The following is a 21,569-nucleotide window of genomic DNA, read 5'->3' as shown; positions in this document are numbered from 1 at the left end:
CTAGCTTTGGCAATCCCTGTCACAAGTGAGAGCTGAGGGAATGCTGAGTTTGGAGTCATCACTCAGCCAACAAGTTAGTGCTTCTGCAAGATACGCAGAACTTGCTGACTGCTGGCACCTTATTTTGGACACAAGTCAGACTAGAAGGAGAGAATGGGTGCGAGAGCTTGCAAAAAACGTGTGGTTCTGGGCAGGCCTTCATTCTGTAAAAAAATTTCAACAGACACAGTTGGGATTTTGTAATCCTATTTGCCAGAACCTCTTGCATTTGGGGGCCATATTGATGCCCTCTCTACAGCAAGACACAAAACAGACCATTCATTTGGAGTGTTTGTTCTTAAGCAACACAATACAAATTTATGTTCAATTAACATATTTATGAGAGGAGGAATATGCAAGTACAATTTTAAATCATATAAATATGGAATATGAAGAATGTAAAAATCAGAAGAAAATCCCTGAAAAGGGGCATAAAGGGACATACTTTCAACAGAAGTATTATTTTCATACTGTTTCATTCTATGTCTCTAAAGTACAAGCATTAATTTTTAGAAAAATATACAGGATTAAATTTTCCAGCTGGCTGTCCAAATTCTTTGCACCAATGCCATGCTTCTGCAGCCAGAAGACCAATACTGCACAAAATGTACACAGATTTGCCCTCTATACATTGCCATGCACAGTTACTCAGTAAAATAATTTCAGTTGGATGTTTCAGGAACCCACATTTCAACTTCGTTGGAAAGGCTGAGATTTTCAAAAGAGTTTAGGGATTGACTTCTGCTAAACATAGGTGACAGCTATTGTCTGGCTGCAATAAACTCTTCAAAAAATTACAGCCTGAAAATCCCATGTGATAACTATCAGTTCAAGAATCTAGCAGAAAAATTGTATTCTTGCTGGGACTTTGCAGAGGCAGCCAGAAAACCACAGTTAAGGAACATTTAAAAACAGAACAGAACATTGCTGTTGATGAAAGTGAGTACTCTGATGTCCAGCCAGTGTATTTCATAAACTTTTCAAACATAAAGCTCACACACCACCACAGAGCAATGGAGTTTGAAGCCACCTGATCCACCCCAGCCACAAGCACGAACACTGTACAAGAAAAGATTATTATCTGGCACAATTCTGCATTCCAGCAAGGATGCTATCTGTTGAATCCATGGATGTTAAGCAAAATGTTGTTTCTAATCAAAAGTAAATAATCTGCTTAAAGCCCACAGCTGTTTTCAAGCTCTCAGATTTATAGATAGAATAGGTATGTGGGATACACTTGTATTATTAACCTCAGAGTTAATTGTTCTGTTTTCTACCTGCACCATCAGTTATCAAACCAACTTTGTTGACTAGTACCGGATGAGCTGTTATGTCTCAGAGCACAAAAGAGAGGTATGCTGATAAGAGAAAATGTGAGTTTAAGACTCATCTGCTGTTGGAAACCCTCAGAGCACGAGGCGAATCCCCTCCCTCCCGCTGCTGCCCACGCTGCAGTTGGTGCAGCTGGGAACACAGCTGACTTTATGAGCTGCAGCTGCACATTGCTGGGTCCTGTTGAGCATCTTATCAACCAACACAATCTACAACCTTCTCCTCAGGGCTTGTTCTTAATCCACTCTCTGCCCAGCCTCTGTCTGTGCTGGGGATTGCTGCCCACCCAGGGCCAGGACCTTGCACTGGGCCTTGCTGAACTTCATGGAGTTCTCATGGGCTCACCTCTCAAGCCTGTCCAGGTCCTTCTCAATGGCATCCCTTTCCTCCAGCATGCTGACCACACCACACAGCTTGCTGGTGCTGGGAAACTTGCTGAGGGTACACTCAAACCCGCTCTCCATGTTCCCAACAAAGGTGTTAAGCAATATAAGCTAAAATTAAAGAATTCCTATTTCCACCAAATGCTATTTTGATTTGCACTGGTTTGTTCCTTGGTTGGCTTGGTAAAGAAGGTTGGTGGACAGTTTTAAATCTGTTCTCTGGCACATCCCACCAGGGGCAGTAGCAACCTGAGGGAGCACAGGAAGTGGGGGACAGAGACAAAAGAAGGCATGGGAAGCACATCATATCTTGGAGTGCAAAACCCCACAGGAAAAATTACCTGCAGCCTCAGTCAGGACTGCAGCAAGCCCATAAGACTTGGATGAAATTTGCCTCTTTTCTCAATGTATGCATTTCAGTCATAACTCACTCCACTCTCTCAGATACACTTTTAAGTTTTGACTGGAGTCACTGACAAGTGCATTTGGGTTGTGCTGTGTAGAGATTGGTGAAAAGGCCTAAGGTTGATTTGGCTCTGCTTCAGCACTGAATCTGTGAACTAATACATCCAGAAGATATAAAGTGTAAGTCAAAATGTGTTTCCTCAAGTTTTCCAGTAATCCACTTTCTGCAGATATTTCAGATGGTCAAGTCTGATCATACAAACATGGAAAGTGAACACCAAACAGCTGTGAGCCAAATAAATCAATTTCAAATCCAGGGAGGACACTTGCAGAATTCAATAGGAACCATTATCCTTAGTTCCCAAGGAAAAGGGATCTCAGTTTCTCTTGCTGAATGTGTATTATTTGGTGCAATTAACTAAGAAGTTGATGTATCAGGGATTTGAGGCCCAAATCCAGGATATACTGCAAGGGTGAATAGTGAGGAATGTTTCTGTCTACTTAAGCTTGGCCTTAGCCTGCAGTGCAGCGCAGTCACATGGAACACTTTCTGTATGGCTGCTGTGCTGGATCTAGAACTGTTATACAATTATAAAATATCACACAATCATTTAAATGTGGGGGATTTAAACCAGACCTCCTGCATTGGGTCCTACTTCCAATATTTTTCCATTTCTTTTTTTCTTCATTTCAACTTTATCAACTTATTTATTTTCTCTTTGGCTTCTGGAATGTAATCAGCTGGAAAACCAGGCACAGAGAAAACAGTGTTGTGGGGCTTGCAGCCAGGCCCAGCAGCGCCCCAGGAAACGCCAGGGCACCGTGACTTTGCCTGGTATCAGGAGGCACTCAGCACCTGCACAGCTGGCCAGTGTAAATGAATGCTGGCAGCAGACCTGGACTCTGGGACTAAAGGTGACATATAATTAGTCCATATGACTTCTGCTGATAATAAGTGCAGGTAACTGGCTGCAGTCTGCTAGCCCAAATGACTGTCACCATGCTCCGAGGGCACCCGTTATCTGCACAGGTTTCCCATTTCATTTCAAGCAAGGAGTTATCCATTAGTAAAACCAGAAGGCCATTACACACACGTGCTCTCTGCCAGGCTGCCTAGCAGAGCACATGCAGAGCTTTTCCGGCAGTGCCTCCCCGCTGAGCAGCACTGCCCCTGCGCCTCCCTCTGCAGCACAGCCAGGCACGGGAGGGGCTCCCAGGGAGTGGCAGGAACGCCTGAGTAATTCACTGTGCGCAAATGCAACAAGTAAATACTTGAACTGTGTTGTCCAGTGAAAAGGAAACAAGACCATCTTGCGGTGGGAGAAGGGGCATGAAAAGATGTTAATCGCATGAGCATTAATCTCTTTGGCTGCTCAGTGTGCCACACTTGGGCTTTGTTTGCCTTTACTTATCTGGCTTACTTACCCCAATCCGTGTGATCGTAGAGGTGCTGGAGGGCCTCTTTAAGTGTGCACGAGATCAGCTGCTGGGGCAGAGCAATGAAACATTAAAGAAGAAAGGTGCTACCGCTAAAAAAGCAACCTTCAAGGCCACCTATCTCGACAAAAGGGCTCAGAAAGGCAATAAATGCAGAAAATCATTGAGACAGCAATGAATTATGAAGGCTATTAAAACCCACAACTGAATTTACAGAATCAGCTTCCCCTGATGTATTATAAAAATGCTTTTCCCCAGGAACTGGAGATATCCAAATTTGTATTGCGCATTAATTACAGCTTTATTTAGCAGTACTGCAGAGGGGGAGTTCGGCTCAGTCAAAATAGCGTGGGTGTTAATAGTGTTAAACTTTCTGAATCTCATATACTGCCAGGAAATCATTAACATTACATTTAACAATTTCAGGTACTTCTGGTTTTGAACTCCAATTTTATTATTTATGGAATTTTGATTGCAGAAAAAACATACCCAGCACTTGTATTTAGATTCTGTTTACAAAGGAGCTCTGTCTTCTCTCTAAAACTTACATAAGAACAGAAAAGTAGATTATGTGGTTTCTTAATAGTTCTTCACAAAGAGTCTTCTGTTTCTGACAAATGGTTTATGCAAATGTATTCTCTGAACTGCTTTAAGCTGTACTCATGGAAAAATGACATTTTGCAAGAGGGAACAATGAATATTCAATGCATCATTTCTTAGGTGAGCTAATGGACAGCTTGTATTCTGCAGCCACTGCCATTCTCTAATTTTGAAATTTTGACAGAGGGCAGAGAAGTATCAACAGGCAGTGAGAACTGAAAAGCATTGGCTCTCAGACCTTCCATCAGAATTCCAATAAAGGCAATTCAGGATTTTAAATTACAGGCTGGAAGCAAATTTTCAGTTTCCCCAAGCTCAGCTAAAGAGTTATTTTACAAAGGGCAGTACAGAGAAAAAAAATCTATCTGCATCCTTGAAATCATAGCTACTGCTGGACTGTGGAAGGGCAAGAGGGTGAAAGCTTCACAAAAGCCTCCCATAGATATTAATCCCTGGTGTGAATGGCACAAAAAAAGAGGCAATTTGGAATGTACAGGCTGTATCTTACAGGCCTTATTCACAAGAGCAGGCACGCTGAAGTCAAAAGCTTTGTTTGTATTGGGCTGGGACTCGCCTGAGAGCAAATGCTGCATGAGGAGCCCGCATTTTGCCGTCCTGCTCAGAAAGGGTGGGCTGCAGGAGGAATTTGACCTTTCTATGACAAAACCAATTTAAGTCATCAATTCGCATGCAACTCCGATTTAAGTCATCAATTCACATACAACTGCTGTATAAAAATGATAGTGTTAATTTGATAGAGAGAAAGAAATCAAAAGGAGGAAGAAGGAAAGGCCAGTTAAAGGAGCTGGAATGTAAATGTCTTAAGCCTCCTTTGCCTCTCATGCACCTCACGTGACAGAGGTAAGATTTTTGAGTAGAGTTCCACTAGGGAACACAACAGTTCAGGGAAAGTAGGCAGGCTTTGCTCTCTCCTCCTCATCTCTTTTCCACACCCCTGCAATTTTTCACAAGTATTTTTCTGGTTTGGAGATAGGATGCAGGTTGTTCTCAAGGGTTGCTTTCAAGGGTAAGGGTATCTCATTCAATTCCTTTGTATTTAGTTCTTAGTAGTCTTCTACATTTACCAGAAAGCTGGATAACTATATCTGTGAAACTTAGACATTTAGAGATAAAGAATTGTTTAGAAAATCTTCATCCAGATTGAAAAGAGGATCAGATCTCTTATGCTCATTTACAGCAAAGGTATTCAGCATATGAAGCAGGGTAACTAATGCCTTTGATTGCTGAGCTTCTCAAGTTCATCTCATTAAGTGCAACTAGAGATTGGAAAACAATTTCATGTATATAAATGTGTTCTAGTAAGTCCCTTTAAATAGGAAGTGACCTCAAAAGAGAAATTTTTGGACATGCTTTTAAACTCAGCCTTCCAAACAAGGAATTTAACAACATTACTGTAAAAACATATACACAGTAGACATTGCATTTCCACACAGTCATCTGAAATTTACAGTCCAAATTCAGAGTTCAGTTACCTCACCATAATTCCTGAATTAGTTCAACCTATAAGCCTATGCATTCAACAAGGTAAATGTGGAAAAAAACCTCAAAAACTGAGATTGGAGATCCTGCACTACAGTGTTGGATCACACTGAATCTGCCTCAGCTGTTTTTACAAACTATGCCCAGAAAAATCAGAAACTCACTGCTTAGTCCAGGTCTTTATAATAGTAACATATGCCAAAAAATTTGTAGTATTGCACCCTTTTTTAGTTCCATTAGCAGAGGTGCTTTCAGAAACTTTCTGAAATAACTGTTGGGGGGAGAAATGAGCTATTCCAATCTGCCTTAGAAATATCAACTGCTAGACATTGAAATTAATCTTCCAGGATGGTGAAAAACCCTACCTTCTTTGTGGGGAGGATGAGGTTTTGCTAAACAAATGTTTTGAATGGCTTTCTGTGGACTGTACCTGCTAGTTTCAAGATTCCAGGCTGAGCATGGTTTCCAACTTCCTTTGGACAGCATTTCTGGCTGACAGACAAACAAATTCTGAAAGCAATTCACAGAGGAAAAAAAATTGCTGAAAACACCAAAGATGTGCTCCATTTGTAGATTTAATTAAGATATCATGCCAATAGAAAAGCACTAAGTCTTCGTGCATACACAGCGGCAGAAAATTGTTGTTCTGAGACTAAGCTGAAGAGCTTATTTTCAAAGTGGGAGATGCTGGTCCTGCCACAGCTGCCAAGAGAAGTGATATAACACTCTTACAGACAATGTCTGGAGATGGTTTAATAATTTAAGCTTGTGGAAATCCTGATCAGCTGCTTGACAGAGAGGAGGAGACTGTGAGAGGAAAGGTCAGCTCTGTACTTACTCTTCCCCTCGAGGTCAATTGCTGGACACTGTCAGACACTGCAGCCAGGGGCACTGACTGATTAGTCAGCCCCAGCAAGGCCAGTTTGGAGCAGATGAAAGTTGCCTGCATGACAGACTGTCAGTGTCACCACAGCTTTGCAGCTCAAACTTCACGTGACCTTTCAAAATGCAGGTGCTGCTTAGAGCAGGGCAAGGAGCTGGAGTTTGTGTTATCTGCCCAGTTTGCTCCCCTGGCATCATTCAGGACAAATCCAATGCACAGCTACGCATAATCCACATAATCCATTGGGCAAAGCTGGGCTCTTCTCACAGGGTGAAGCCGTGGCCGAGAATCTGCACTGTTCACTGTGGGTCACAGCTGGGAAAGGGACAGAATTTAGAGAGAACAGAGTGGCTTGCATATTTTTAGCAAGTAAAAGGCCAGCTAGGATATTTTCAGCAAATAAAAATGAATCACAGGTACGAATGCATCTAAAATAGTAAATTAATGGCCTCAATTTTCCCAGGTAATTGCATATAAATTGCAGCTAAAATATCTCTCATCTCTCCATCAGGGTGCTTTGTTTGTTAAAAATAAAACCTTGATGCACACAAAGCCAGAAAACACCATGTCCCAGTAATTCTCCCCAGATAGGCACAGATAGGTCTTACCATATATGTTTGCAAATCACATTTCTGACACAGAGACTATTGTGAAGAAAAAATGGCTTAAAACTTGACCTGAATCAATACTGAGACTGCAAAAGAAATTGGAGTGTAAACTCAGGCTCCTAATATTGTAACCTCAAAGTTTCTCTTGAATTCCTTCTTGGAAGTCATGCTTGCACTACTGAGAAAGATACTAAAATGCTTCTTACATAACTGCTCAGGAAAAGCTGTACATGGGGAATAAACTACTGAGCTGGCATTAATTTAATTTTACTCTAGTGTTCTGCAATATGGTATATTTCACATCAGCTCCACTGTGTAAGGTTCTTCTATCTATCAACTTGAAGAGACAAGTTTGACATTAAATTTATTTCTTGGATAAATTACTGGATGCTTCTGAAGTCTACACTGAAGCATGAAGTGATAGTGTCTGCTGAAGCCATCAGTTCTTATTGACAAGTCTGGTTAAATTATCAGGTTGTATGTAATTTTATTTGAGTGTAGGAAAATGAAGGTTATAGCCAAGAACTTGGTGGGGTTCTCTTTCCTGAGATGATGATTTATTCATTTTGGCTTCAATAGCTACGGTGTCAGGCGTATTTTATATTTTTCCAACTTTGACACTTCAAACATTTGATTTCCCTTTGCAACTTCCAGCCTAAAACATGTTTCCCATTATATATATTCAAGTGACTGCCTTGCACATACTGACTCATGAGGCTGGTTTTCATTTTCACAAAATATATAACCCTATTTGAATAAAATACAGATGGTGTCCAATACATTAAACACAGCAAATTTGCCATTCCCTTCTCCATCCCCTCTGTGTTCCCCTCCCCAGATTTTCTGTAGCTGCATGAAATCTTATCAGCCTCAGCTTGGAAAGGACATGGCAACAGAAATGTGATGCCATTCATGTATGGTTTGCTGCAATAAACAATGTGCATTTTTTTAATTATTAGCATTTTTCTGTAGGATTCTGCATTTGGAGCTCTGCTTTAAAACAAGCTTTGTGCCTCTTGGAAGGTACTGAACAGACAGCTTCACATTGCCCTGTGGTAGAGTTTGAATAAAGGACAATCAACATGGCATATGGCACCAAGGTCCCAGGTGACAGCTGGAGCAGATTCAGCTGCCTCTTACATCACCAAGCAGCTTAGAGGGGGAAAAAAAAGGCCATATACAACTGTATAGGAAATTACCAAAGTAAATTAGTAAAAACTGCTGAAATTAATTGCAGAAAAACCTGTTCTAGGTTTGCTCTGAAAGCATAATTATACTTCATAGTATATAGACACATGTAACACTTACTTGGAATGCACAAGGTTTGTGGTTCTAAACAAGATTCCATCAGCATCACTAGATGGCATTGGAGGGTGCTTCATCTCATCATAAGAAAACAGTCTGTAGTAATTTTTATCAGGAACACAAAGTTTACACACTGAATTTATCCCAGGCAAGCTGAAGGCATGCTCTATGGTGAGGGAATTGCAACATGAGGCCAGAACCAAGGCCAGCTGAGCAGTGACAGCATTGCTGCAGTTTCCATCTGTCACACACAAGGAGCCCACCACCTCTGAGCAAGAATGGGATGACTGGAACCTGGAGAGAAATAAATTGCAAAGGATACTGAAGAAACTGTGAACTGGTATTACATGGGCTGGTGACTTTGGAGTGGTAAGAGTTAATCTCCCCCTGAGATGTAGGGTGGAATTTTTGGACTGCATATTTGTTTTTCCCCCACAGCAAATTATACAATTATTAAAAAAATAGTATTTCTGTTTTTCTTACACCTTTTTTACTATATAGTACTCATATCACTTTCCTATTACTTTTAGAATTAGACATGTTTGCCATCCAGTGATTTTTTTTTTTTTGTTAGCTTCAATATCCACTTTGGAATTACTGCTAACTTTAGCCACCAATTCTTTCCCATTGATTGTTACTGTGCAGAAGCCATGTGGAGTCCACTGCTACCCTAGTTTCTGAATTGCAAGAGTATTGTTATATTCATAGAGCTATCTTTTACTCCTACTCTTTAGTAGCTGGTAAAAAGAGTAAAAGAGGAGTTTGTTCACCTATGAATACACAATTCCAGGAGCTCAGTCTCTAAGAAATGGACTGTATATCACAATAATTAGAGGCTATGGAACATGTGTTGCAATGTAAGGCTCCAAAATGGTGATTTCTTTTCACATCTGCCACTTCGACCCTCAATCCAAGTCATTAAACTTTTCAGTTCTCCAGGTAGACAGTGCAGAGTCTCTTCACAAATTCACTGCATGAATGTGCATTATTTTTTGCATCTGTAATATTCTTTTTGCTTAAGAGCTGTCATTGGCCAAAGTTTTATAATGAATCACAGATCAGAGCCATGTACAAATCAAAACCTGACATTTAACTGAAGCATTTCCATTCTCTAAAGAGGCTTTAGGTTTGTATCTCATGGGGGTTTAAGGACAGGATGGTAAAACATGTAGAAATAGTAGCACAATGATGATCAACAGCTTGTGCCCAAGAATGAGGCAGTCCCTGCCAGTGAGTCATATGGGGATTTTCATAGGTCATGAACTTGCACAAACACAAGGTCTTGTATAAAACATTAAATGCACCCACTTCTAAAAGTGCCACTGTGCCCCTGGTCATCTATTTGTCTGCCTGGCTGCTCTGCATTCCTTCTGCTCTATTTATGGAAAGCTGTAATTCACAAATACCAATTTGTACCATTATCTTCATACATGCCAGGTACTTGTAGTATTGGAAACTGGAACTTGTTCTTAGGGCATACTTGAAGTTGGGAGAAGAATGATAAATAGGTATGGCATTATACCTATTAAACACTGAGTGCAAATGTGTAGAATTCATATTGCCTTCCTGGCATTATTTATTAAATAATATGTCTTTAATTTTCTGTATCTTGTTAAAGCTGCCATCTAAAAGAAAGATAAGTTTTCATGTTGTCTTTGTTTAAATTTCACAGGAACCTATATGTGCTCACATGGTCATGTACATATGGGAAAATCAGTGTATTTTTCCTCACTTATATGGCTCAAACATTTAGGTCCAAAAGGAAGGTTTTACTGAGTTCCTTCTTTGTTGAAAATGTAGCAGTCTGATACTGTTTTACGTGAACATAAATCAAAGATTAACTGATCTACACCGGTAAAATCAAGCTAAGTAAGATCAGATTCTCATTTTATCATTTCAAGTAGCCACTGGATAGTTTAGTCTTCCTTCAGCGCCTCCCAGTCATTTGCTGAAAAACTGTGGTTAGCAGGGATTTTTTGTTTAAAAGCCACTATTTCAAATAAACGCGTTGTGTGCCCTCTGGCTTGACATCAAAGACAGTTTCATAATGAGGGTGGCTCCTGCTGAATTATATTTCCCATCAGTTTGAAGAGAAGTGGGGCACCTTTTACACAAAGGCAATTGTTGACTGTACACAAGCGGAAAGGGACAACATCTTGTTTCCTTCACATTTTTTTAAATGCACCTCTTCAAAGCATCCATTCCAATTAGAAAAAACATCACTTGTACTTGTAAGAAACCTACTTGTCAGAGTTCAAATGCCAAGGCCCATGTCTGGGCTGAAGGAAGGACAGGGACTCTGTGTGCCCTGGGAGCTCTAGAGGAGGGCAGCCCAACATGTTTTGCTCCTGCTTAAAACACAGAAAGAGGAAAAAAATATATTTTCATGACCAAAAAAACCGATTCAGTGATCACATCTCAAAAAACATTAAGCAGAGTATGACTGTGAAGTCTTTATATACTGCATTCTTTCCACCAATGTTCCTCTTCTTCTTTGAGTCCCATTTTCTGTTTCTGCAGCAGATTGATGAAAACTTTAGATGAGTCTTTTCAACCTAAATCTGTTTGACTTCTTTCAACGCCATTTCACATTTTGACCAAAAGGTTAGGGATAAGTTTTCCTCTAAAAAACTTGTGAATAGTCTTGCCACTCCATTTTTTTCTTCCCCCTCCACCAATAGTAGTTTGTAGCTCACAGAATTTCATGCTAAAGAATACAATATAAGCTCTCCCTACTAAATCTGAACATCAGTGTTCACATCATTGCTGTTCACATTATTATTTCCTGACAGGTAACATAATATGATCCCTGGATATTCACTGCCACCTTCAATATGCTTTGAATTACAAATCTTCTTGGTACAAGTTGATAAGGTGAATTTCAGAGGCAGGGACAAGGTCTTCACTGTGCACCTACCATGGTCAGGTTCTGCCCCAGGTGAGTGTCCCCTGTGGTTGCCATACCACAGACAGTAGCTGCAACAGGAAGAGCTGCCTTCATGCCAGGTTGCTGTCCTCCCTGCACCCCATTCCACCATTCCCACATTTCTCACAAACCTTTGGGAAACTTGATCATGGCTGGCAGAAGGACTAAGCAAAATGCCTCAGTGAAGCAGTGAGAGGCAGGACAAATCACAAATAATTGTACCACACTAAACTCCTTGATCTCATGTTGAAAGTACCTCTCTGACATTCTTCACCAGCATCTCACTGCCCATCCAACCCCCTTCACTCTTATACAAACTTACTTGAACCTCTCAGCTGGAAACAGGGCCCACTTGTTTTCAGGCTTTGTCTCATGGCAATGAATGCTCATGGCAATATTACTAATTCCACCATAGATTTCTCCCAGATGTGATGTGAGTTGTGACCACCTCTTTGAAGCTGATTACAGGAGACCTCAGCTTTCCACTTAAACACACACTGAAGTTGGGGAGAAAGCTCAGAAAAATGAGCTGAGATAAAGCAGTAGGCTCAGACACGACAGAGAAAAAATAGAAGAACACATTTTTATTTTGCTCTAAGCTAAGATGAAAGCTCTTGGCATATCTCCCCTGCAACCCTCAGGACATCAGGCTGAAGGTGATGCTGGCCAGTGCTTGTTTTATTGCCTGGAACCTGTTCCCAGTGGTGGGGCTAGAACCACCTCCTCACCAAACCATCAGGAGACAGTGGGCAGCTTTTGGAGGTGCTCTGAGCCTCAGACCAGCCAGAACCCCATGGTGCTGGACTGGGCCAAGCACTCAGCACAGCCCCTCGCAGAGCTGCAGCACCCATAGCCTCACACAGCTCTCACTTCTCCAGATGAACTCAACATCCTGTTTAGCACTTCATTTTGTGCACAGGCAATTGGTTTTTCACGGAGGAAATAAGCTCTCCCTGTTCAGCATGACACGTACATAAATACGTATACACATACACACACGTGCATGTGCACACACAGACAGCAGTCCTTTAAAGCCCTGTGGGTGTCTTCTTTCATATTTCTACCTTGTGGCTTGAGGAAGCCAGGAAATGTAAAAAGCAGTCCAAAAGTTAGGGGAAAAAACAGATAGAAATTCCTTTTCTGCAGAAAACATGAAGCAGGTCCCAGGCTGACTGACCCAGATCTGCCAACTCACTTTGTGCCTTGCTTCCTCCTCCTCCTCCTCCTCTGTGCCTTCTCAAGGGTTTCCATGCCACATGTGCCAATCAGGCACTGCTGAATCAGACCCACTGCTGCAAAAATCACTTTCTCCACATAAATTCAGAATTTTGCCAATGTTTACTACAGCTGTTAAATTCTCTTATTGTAGTATCACACCTCTCTTACTAAGATTTTAATCAGCACTTCCACTGGAAAGCCTTACTTTCAGAGTTATAAAACCTGCCTGTATAAAGTTGATTACCACTGAAATTTAAAATCCAGCTTCTTGGCTCACAGATATGTTTCTTTCTTGCTTACATGATCTCTGTTTGCAAAAGCTGATATAAATTGGTTTGGCAACTTTGTTTAATTCTGGGGATAAACAATTCCTGACTAAAGAGGCATTTTTTTCCAGGGTACAGAAAGTGATGGAATGAAATTATGGAAGTTACCTACTACAGCTTTAAAGTATTACCCTGAATGCCTTTTTTTTTCTTTTAAATGTTGGCATTTTTTACATAGGAATGCAACTAAAGGATTTAAATTTAAAGAACGTTTTTAAATGCTGAGTATTTTTGGAACTGTGCAGTGCTTAATGGGAAGGAAATCACAGGAGGTTAAAGACTTTCAAAATACATACCAGCACCTCAGTGCCAACAACCCATATCACTTCAATGAACTGTGCAGTGTGTGTTGGCATGATTTATGCAGCAATTTAAAAAGAATCCATAGTGTTTGTTTATTACCACAGTATGATTGATGGGTTCCTAAGTGCAGGGCGACACAATCAGCTGAGCTATTAGGACTGGGAGTTTGATAATTTGTGAGTTACAGCCATTACAGGACTCACTTCAGCCAATTGCCAGAGCCATTAGGGCATCGGTGACCTCAGAGAAACCCGAGACCCACTGCCCGTGGTGCCACTGTCAGACCTTCCCTCCCTGTCAGACCCCACACTGCTGCCTGACTTCCCCGGCTCTCCTGCCCTCTCTCCCTTGCCCTCCCTGGCAGGGGCTGCTGCCCAGCCTCTGTTTTGGCCCAAGGAGCAATTGCATCAAGTCCTGCTCTCACCTTTGCCCCTTCCAGGTGCTCAAAGGCTGATAACAGCATAAAGCAAAGCACAGAGGAGCAAAGGCTGCTTAACCACTGTCTGCTAACTGTGACTCACTTTGTGGCAGGCAACCACATAGGCAAAGCCACCAAGTACTCCAGGCACCAACAGACCCTTCCCTGGGAGACACTGGAACAACCTCAGTACTTTCTGGAAAAAATATCCCAAGTTTAACTTTACATACAATACACTGGATTGAGGCATTTATTTGAAACACAAACACACAAAAACCAAGAATAAAAGAAATTTTATTTATCTTTTATTTTTATTTTTTTTACAAAAATAAACAATTTGAGAAACAAAAGCACATTTTTTCCTGACTCTTCAAACTACAAAACAGTATGACATTGGTCACTTTAGCATTTACTTCATTGCTTTCACTGAAAGCAAATTCTCTAGACACACCCTGCCTTTAAGATGCATTTTATATAGAATTAAGGCTAGCATTCATTTGACATCATTAAGGTCATTTACTTCATTCACTCTAGAATCAGCAAGCGATGCCTTAGAAAACCAAGGACCTGATGATAAAAGGTACGAATAACTGCAAGATAGTAATTAAATTAGTACTGTTCAACCAGCTGGACTGCTTTGCCAGTCTGTCAAAGATGTGGCTTCCTGAACAATTCAAACTGATTCAACAAAAGTCTTAAGCACAGGCTTAATTGTAAGCATATGCTCAGGCCTATCCAGCAAAGCACTCGGCACTTGGGTAAGTCCCTGCCCTTTCAGTGGGACTATTCATATGCTTATGTGATTTGCTAGATCCACAAAATGGCTCTTTCAAATTAAAAATGAAACTTTATGATAACATTGGAAGCAAAAATGAAAATTAGTTGCAGTCTTGCAATTCTAAACATAAGCAATTCCTTCCGTTTGACAAATATGCCAGCATTGCATATCCCATAGCTTGAACACAAATGCTGATTGTCCTCAGCAACGTTTGCTATTCAGCAGACAAACTGATACGCTTCAGTTCCTCTGTTGTGATTGTACGTGCCCAAATAAATACCAGTGTGGAGGATACAGGCTTCCCAGAGAAATGATCAGCTTTCATCCCTGGACACACATGTATAGGTCAGAAATGTTATGCTAACCTTGCTTAGAAAAGCCAGAGCTGCTAGCTGATTTATAACCAAAATTATACTCTAACAGTGTATCATCTCTTGTACTTTGCTTTGGGTTGTTTTGCTTTGTTTTTAAATCACATTTTCAAAATCTTGTTTTATTGCACATTCATCCTGGTCATGCAGGTTATTTCTTTAAAGTTTCCTTTAGCACTCTATAGATTAGAATGAGTAATAGTGCAATTATTCTCCGGCCACAGCCGCCTTCTACCTAACAGCTGCCTATATTTATACACAAACAGCCCTTATCACTCACGTGTCAGACTGAGCCACTTTAGGTGTCAGTCTGTCACCTTCACATATGTTATCTTGTCAGGATCAGGCACAATATGATTTGAGGCCATCTTGAAGAAGACAAGCTGCCGACCTGCATTGAATAGGAAAGAGGAGGAAGGGGAGAATATTTAGAAGTGATGAGCAAAAGGTAGCCTACCTTAAAATGCTGACATTTCAAATTCTACTTCAACCTACGCATTCTTCAGGCCATGCAAGACTGAACTCTCTCTTAACTCCAGCTGGTATAAACCTGAACTGTTTTTGTCTAAAATGACACCAAAATTCCCCTGGTTTCAGTATCTTTACCCTTGCCTCATTATGGTCAAGATATATCTGTGCACAGCTAGCACAGTAAATGAAAGAAAGGTTTGAAAACTTTAATACAAATTCCATGTGGTGTTTAAAAAAGTGTTTTGAGACTCCCACTAATAAAAAACAGGCTTGGGTTGGGGGCTTAAATGAAGGACATTTGTTTGATTGTACAGAAGCAGAATCATATTTGCATGCTTGATCTTTATAAAACTGATCAGTGCAATATGTACTAAACATGAGTTTCTCTGAAACAGCTCTTGCTGATCACTTTGTAGCTCTGGGCTTTAAACAAGATGGAACAAGGTTTCTAGTCCTCAGACAAAAAGCAGCAGCAAGCAACAACAGCCTGGGTAGCATAAGGCACCTGCTGCATTTATATCCAAGGCCAGTATATATTATATCCATTTATATCCTTGAATTTGGCAAGTTTCTTTGTTTGGTGTCTGTGGGAGCCACAGCACAGCTCTTCTATCTCCCCACACTCACTGACCTGGCACCTTGTTCACATTCCTGCCTCCCAACGAGCTCCTGCTGCCCCACAGACCTGCAAAATCACTGCCTTTCTTTGCAGCACAAAGATACACTCCATGCCTGCTGTACTTCTGCCTTCCCTCTCCAAACCTGAGAAAATCAAATGCTATTTGCTCCCAGCCTGCCTCTCTAGGGGGCTCCCATAACACTATTTTCTTTAAAAATATTGCATGGCAAATGGGATGCCTCAACTACTGAGCAAATTTCCAAACTGCAAGTTTCAGGTACTCAGGTGCTCATGCCTCAGGAATGGTATGACAAAGGGAATGACAAATAAGACTACAAATAGTGCTGTCCCATTTGCTTTTAATATTGTAACCTGAGATAGGAGCTGCTCTAAACTTGCTATGAATTTCCCTGTGCCAGAATAAATACTTTTTAAATATATCAATTAAGTGCAAAATTCCAGCTACAAACAGTCTGACATGATGACCTAGTAGTCACTGGTTAGCTATAGACAAGGTTAACAGGAATTAGATTTTTCTTGGTTCCATGGAAGCGCCTGCTCACACCCCCCAGAAGCACAAAAATGCAAAAAAATAACACTTCAGATCCTGTGGTTTGGTAACCTGAGGACCACGTGCTTAGCCCTCTAGTGCCAGCTCCTGTGAGCCTGTCTTTTATTTCTGTTCCCCTGACAGCTGGCAAAGAGAAGCCTCACCAAAGAGAAGCTGCCTCAGGTGAATCTTCAGAAACTGCTTCACTTCCAGATGCTGCTGGTGGCTCCCCCAGCCCAGCCCAACACACTCCCCAAACTGTATTAAAACACTTAGGAAAGCCAGAAGAGGTGACTCAGTTCTGCTCCACAGCATCCAGGACCTACCTGTCCAAGTTGTCTGGTTAGTCAGGACGAAAGCTTTGCACTGGGAGTAGCTGTCACAGATCTCAATGGCTTCGTTGACATCAAACACGGAGAGGAGGCAGCCCTTGTGATGGTAGGATGGCCAGCATCTGTAGTTCTCATCAGGAATAAAGGCTTCAGGCACCCGTCTGTACTCTACAAATCAGAGCAAAGCAGTGGTTGGAAAGCTCCAGTAAACTGGTTGTTTTTAACAGGCAAGGTTTATTAGAGCAGCTTAGGAGCAGGATATATGATGGAAAAGCTGACAGTTTAGTCTGTGGTTTATTCCCAAACGTGTTTATAGCTCTGCACTTTCCTTTCCTTTTCCTTCCCTCCTTTCTTCTCCTCACCTTTTTCTCCAGAAAGCGTCTGTAAATAAACAGTCTGTGCACAAAACCCCTTCCCCTTCCCCACTGCGGAGGCAAGGCTTTGGTTTTATTAGGAGTTTTACAGGAAGAATGTCCCATTGAATAAACAGCATCCACTTGAATGAACTGACTCACTGTCCTACTTCCCAACAGTGAGCAGGATTGTCGGGGTGAGACCTGACCAGGCGTTCCCAGCCCTCCCTCTCCCTCAGAAGAGCATGCTATTTTTCTCTGGCTCCTTTAGAGAAGGAAGAAAAGACAGGGTTTTAATTAAGCAAACTTTTTTTGCTTGCTCAGATTAGGACAAAAGAGGAGTCGCTTGATGGGCCTCTGAAGAGAAGGGAGGGGGGAGTAGCGGGAGCATGTCAGCGTGGTCCTGCCCAGCCGCGCCTCCACTGCCCCACTGCCTGCTCCTCTCCTTGGCTGCCGTTCAGTCTCACTTGCCTTTATGAGCTGCCTCTTGTTCTCTGTTCACTGCTCCTCTCACTTTCCCAGCCACTAACAGGGCTTTCTCTAATGAATGCATCAGCAAATTCAACTGATCATTTATAAACATTTCTGTTTAGCCTCCAGACGCACAAATTAATGGTTCCCTCCTGTCTCTCCTCCCCACGTCCTATTCAAAAAACTAAATAGATTCTATATTTCTTCTAATTGTGTCTATTATGGAAACCAGAGCGGCCTGCCCTGACTCACAGGCTATTCTTAAGTCACTTTGGTTCAGGCATTTTCTGTCTGCTCTGCTGATTCAGCCTGCTAATATTTCATACAGCACATTGTATGAACAGCACTGAGTCAAAGGCAACTGTGTCTGCTACTCCAAACTGTCAATATTTCAACTGGGAAAAGAAGTGCACATTCACGAGTGCTCATTCTCACCACACAGTCTGAAATAGTGGGAAACAAATGTAGTAAATACATTCTATTTTAAGCCCTAGCTCATTTAAAGTATCATAAGAAACATTCCCAAACAAGAAGCAAAATCAGAGCTGATCATGTCCCAGTTAAATCAAAAGCAAAAAAAGGTTTTTTAATTCAGGAAATGCAGATTCATGCACAAGAAAAAAAAATTTCAAAATGTAGTTCCACATTATGACTGGTCATTTCTCCATCAAAAACATTTATGCATTTCTTCTGAAGAGAAGTCAGAGCATAAATCAAACTGTCGGCTAGGTAAAAGTACCTTTTTTCCCAGTTTCTGTATCAACTGGAGTGTAACAATAATTGAATGTAACAGAAAATTCTCTTCACGTGGCAACTGCTGAGTATTGATTTGTACCTCACAGCCTAGGTCAGTAAAATTATGTGTACAAATTAAAAGCAAAAAAAACCCATCAATTCCCTGTAGTTAGCACCGTATGTAACCATTTATATCAGCATACATGCTATGCTGACTGGATATAAAATGTGATTATCTACAGCTCCTCTTTGCACAGCACAGAACAGCCACCTCACACTGAACTGTGCCAAGCCCCATGCCACAGGGGGCATTCACAGAGCAGGAGATGAAGCCTGATTCTCTGTGACAGCAGGGAGCCTGTTCCAGCCCTTCTCCAGGGCACTTTGGGAGTCTGACAGGCTCCATGCTGGGGCTGGGAGGAAGCTGCAGCATCCCTCAGCACACCATCATCACACTAAGAGAGCAGCCCTACATCATATCATGTGGTTTTCTTCATGCAAGGGAGAAGCCCACCTTGAGGACCCTTATTTAATATTTAAAATATTTAAACTTTTGAGCACAGATATGTCTCTTAATAGGCCTAAAGTGCTTCCCTTTTCCTCAGCATTGCTCCCAACACAGCTCTCAGGGGTAAGGCTCTCAGCTGACATACACAGACTTCAAAGGAGCAGCAGTGATTCAGAGGTAGGAGATAAAGTTCTCCCTTTCCATTGCCTTGTTCAAGGTGACCAAGCCTGGTAAATCATCTGGGCAGCTCAGACACATTAATCAACGGAGCTGGACCAGCAGTAACGGCGATGGCAAGGTCCTGGTTTGAGTCTGCAAGCGAGGATGGGAACAGCTATGCAAGGGTAGTGTCACCACTCAGCAGAGCCCTGTGGCTGTCCCTTCTCACTGCTCCCTGCCAGTTCTGACATGAGGGAAAGCCAAAACCATCTCCAGTGACTCATGGGAACAAGTACCAGGAACATGGCAGTGTGACACAGATGCAAAGAGCATTTTCCTTTGGCTGGGAGATCACCAAGCACCACACGGGTGGAAACACCGCCGCAGGAATCTGAGGGAAGGCACACAGTCACACGGGCTGGGCTCCACAAGGGCAGCTTCTGACAGCACCTCCAGCTGGTAGGAGCCACTGGATACCTGCAATCTGGAGACTGTGCTGCCCACAGGGAGGGGAGGATGCAGTGAGGGGAACGCAGGAAGGCAGCCCCTGTCCCCCCTTGCATGGCAAACAGCAGCGATGGCTGCCTGGGAGTGCTTTCCCTTCGGAGCATCCCAATGGAAGGCAGCCACAAGGAGTGGAGAGCAGTGATGGCCCTGCACCTGGTTCCTGCTCCCACACCAGCCAGGCACTCCTGCTTGCCCTGGGAAGCCAACATGGAACCTCTCTTAAACTATTACAGTCAGAGCTGATCAGAAACTCATTGCAACACCAATCAAGTGGTGGTCTAAGCAAACTGCACTTCTCTTCAAAACTCACTCCATCTCCAGCAGAGCAAGGCAGCTGCCTTGTCCATTTGCATGGTAAAGGCAAGTATCCCTGGAATCTCTTCCTTGCATAGTGCTGATTTAGGGAGCTTACCCATTAGCCCTTATTTGTGTGACTTGAGAAGAAAGTCACAATGAAATGCACTCCTCTCACATGAACCTTCTCCTTCTCACAGGAAGGACCCTCCTGAAGGATGCTCCTCCACTGAGATGTGTCCCAGCAATGACATGAGTTCCAGCCCTCAGAAGAGCTGGGCTTCCCCTACACCTTTAAATTGGACACCACAGCGCAGCTACTCAATTAAGCAGTACTCTAATGGTTTAAAGACAGCTCCAGCCCAAGTTTTTGTCCTGCCAAGACCTGGAACTTGCTTAAATGGAGTCCTTGGAATTTGAAGGCTCACAGCAGTAAATCACATCATAAAAAGGTCAAAGTTCTGGTCAATTTCCAGACTAATGGTGTTTAAAACCAATAAATGCTTGCCTAATACTATAAATGCAGCCATAAATTTACACTTTTGTGTACATACACATAGCTTGACAGAGAGTACATAAAGTCTATCAGGGTAATGGCAAGGAATAGATCAGAGAAATGCAAGGCATCCCTACTGGTATCAGCAGAAAAAGAACCCTTTCCTCCCCTAACTAATTTTGTGAGGATTGAAGCAACTAAATGCAGTGCAGTAAGCCTGATCTTGATGTTACTTACAATGGGTTTACTCCAGAGTTTAACACAGGGGAGGTAATACAACGCTCACAGTTATACAGATAGATTCTACTACAAAGCATTTTTTCTTGCAAACATTTTGGAGCTTCAAGATACCTTGCTATGCTGAAGCCAGGCAATCCTCAGAAGTTTTGTTTTGTGATAGCGTCTATAGTTTTAAATGTTTTTACATGGTGTTCTGATCAACCAAAACATGCTGCTTTGATCAGGCCGAAATCTTAGAAGTTTCTTAGCATGTTAGCCACATCCCCATGATGGCCACACTGATCCTCAAACCAAGATCACCCACTTGTTGTGACAAGTAAGAGAGGCATCTTTAAAAGCTATCTGCAGCATCACTGTCCAGTGCAAGAGCTAAAAAAATTAAAAAGCCAATGCTTTAAATTCTTATTCTTTTTTTCCATCAAAAACCACCTGCATTGTCCCAAAGCTGACTACAATCTATAAACATACTCATTTTCACTGTACTAGACTGAATCATATAAAGAGCTCCACAAGTATATAATAAACTATGTGAAACCGCCTGCGGTTTCCCCCTTTTAGCCTGTCTGAATCACCCTAAATCTGACTTTAATCAGTCCTAATGACCATTTATTTCGGCCACAGCAGCCAGACTGCATTTTTACTACCAACTACAGCTACTTGTTGGAGATTTGCCCAGTTTTCTTATCACCTGCCAATACACTGTGGGTTAATGACAGAGACACAACCATGTACATCCTTGAGAGAAAAATCATATTGCTCCTTTTTCTCCCTCCTTTATTCTTCCAGTCTCAGGAGGAACACTGGCAGTCAACTCTGGAATTGCTTTTAATTGCTTTGCTCACAAGTAAGCAGAAAGAGCCAGATCTTGCCAATAGCAGCAAAAAGTGGTATTGAGCAGCACTTTGCTCTACAAACAGGCCCCTCCTGATTCCCAGGGAGCTCTTGGAGAACAGCACTGGATCCAAAATAGACAATAACACACTGATGTTTTTAGTATGCTTC

At 42.0% G+C, this 21,569-nt stretch overlaps 1 protein-coding gene across 1 annotated transcript in view; it reads right to left on the bottom strand.

Annotated features, from left to right (window-relative positions):
* Positions 1-14,039: 14,039 nt before the first annotated feature.
* The window catches only part of PKDCC (protein kinase domain containing, cytoplasmic), a 35,878-nt gene continuing 28,348 nt past the window's right edge, over positions 14,040-21,569 (bottom strand). Inside the window, exons 6-7 of the mRNA XM_058802260.1 lie at positions 16,799-16,972; positions 14,040-15,223 (exon numbers count right to left, since the gene is read on the bottom strand). Coding sequence (XP_058658243.1) covers positions 15,138-15,223; positions 16,799-16,972 — 260 coding nt within the window. The 3' untranslated portion in view covers positions 14,040-15,137. The remainder of the gene's footprint in view (positions 15,224-16,798; positions 16,973-21,569) is intronic.

The sequence above is a fragment of the Ammospiza caudacuta genome, chromosome 3 (genome assembly GCF_027887145.1).
Source record: "Ammospiza caudacuta isolate bAmmCau1 chromosome 3, bAmmCau1.pri, whole genome shotgun sequence".
In the NCBI taxonomy this organism is placed as follows: Eukaryota; Metazoa; Chordata; class Aves; order Passeriformes; family Passerellidae; genus Ammospiza; species Ammospiza caudacuta.
Note: the sequence above shows the minus strand (reverse complement) of the source record. Positions and strands in the feature narration are given on the sequence as shown.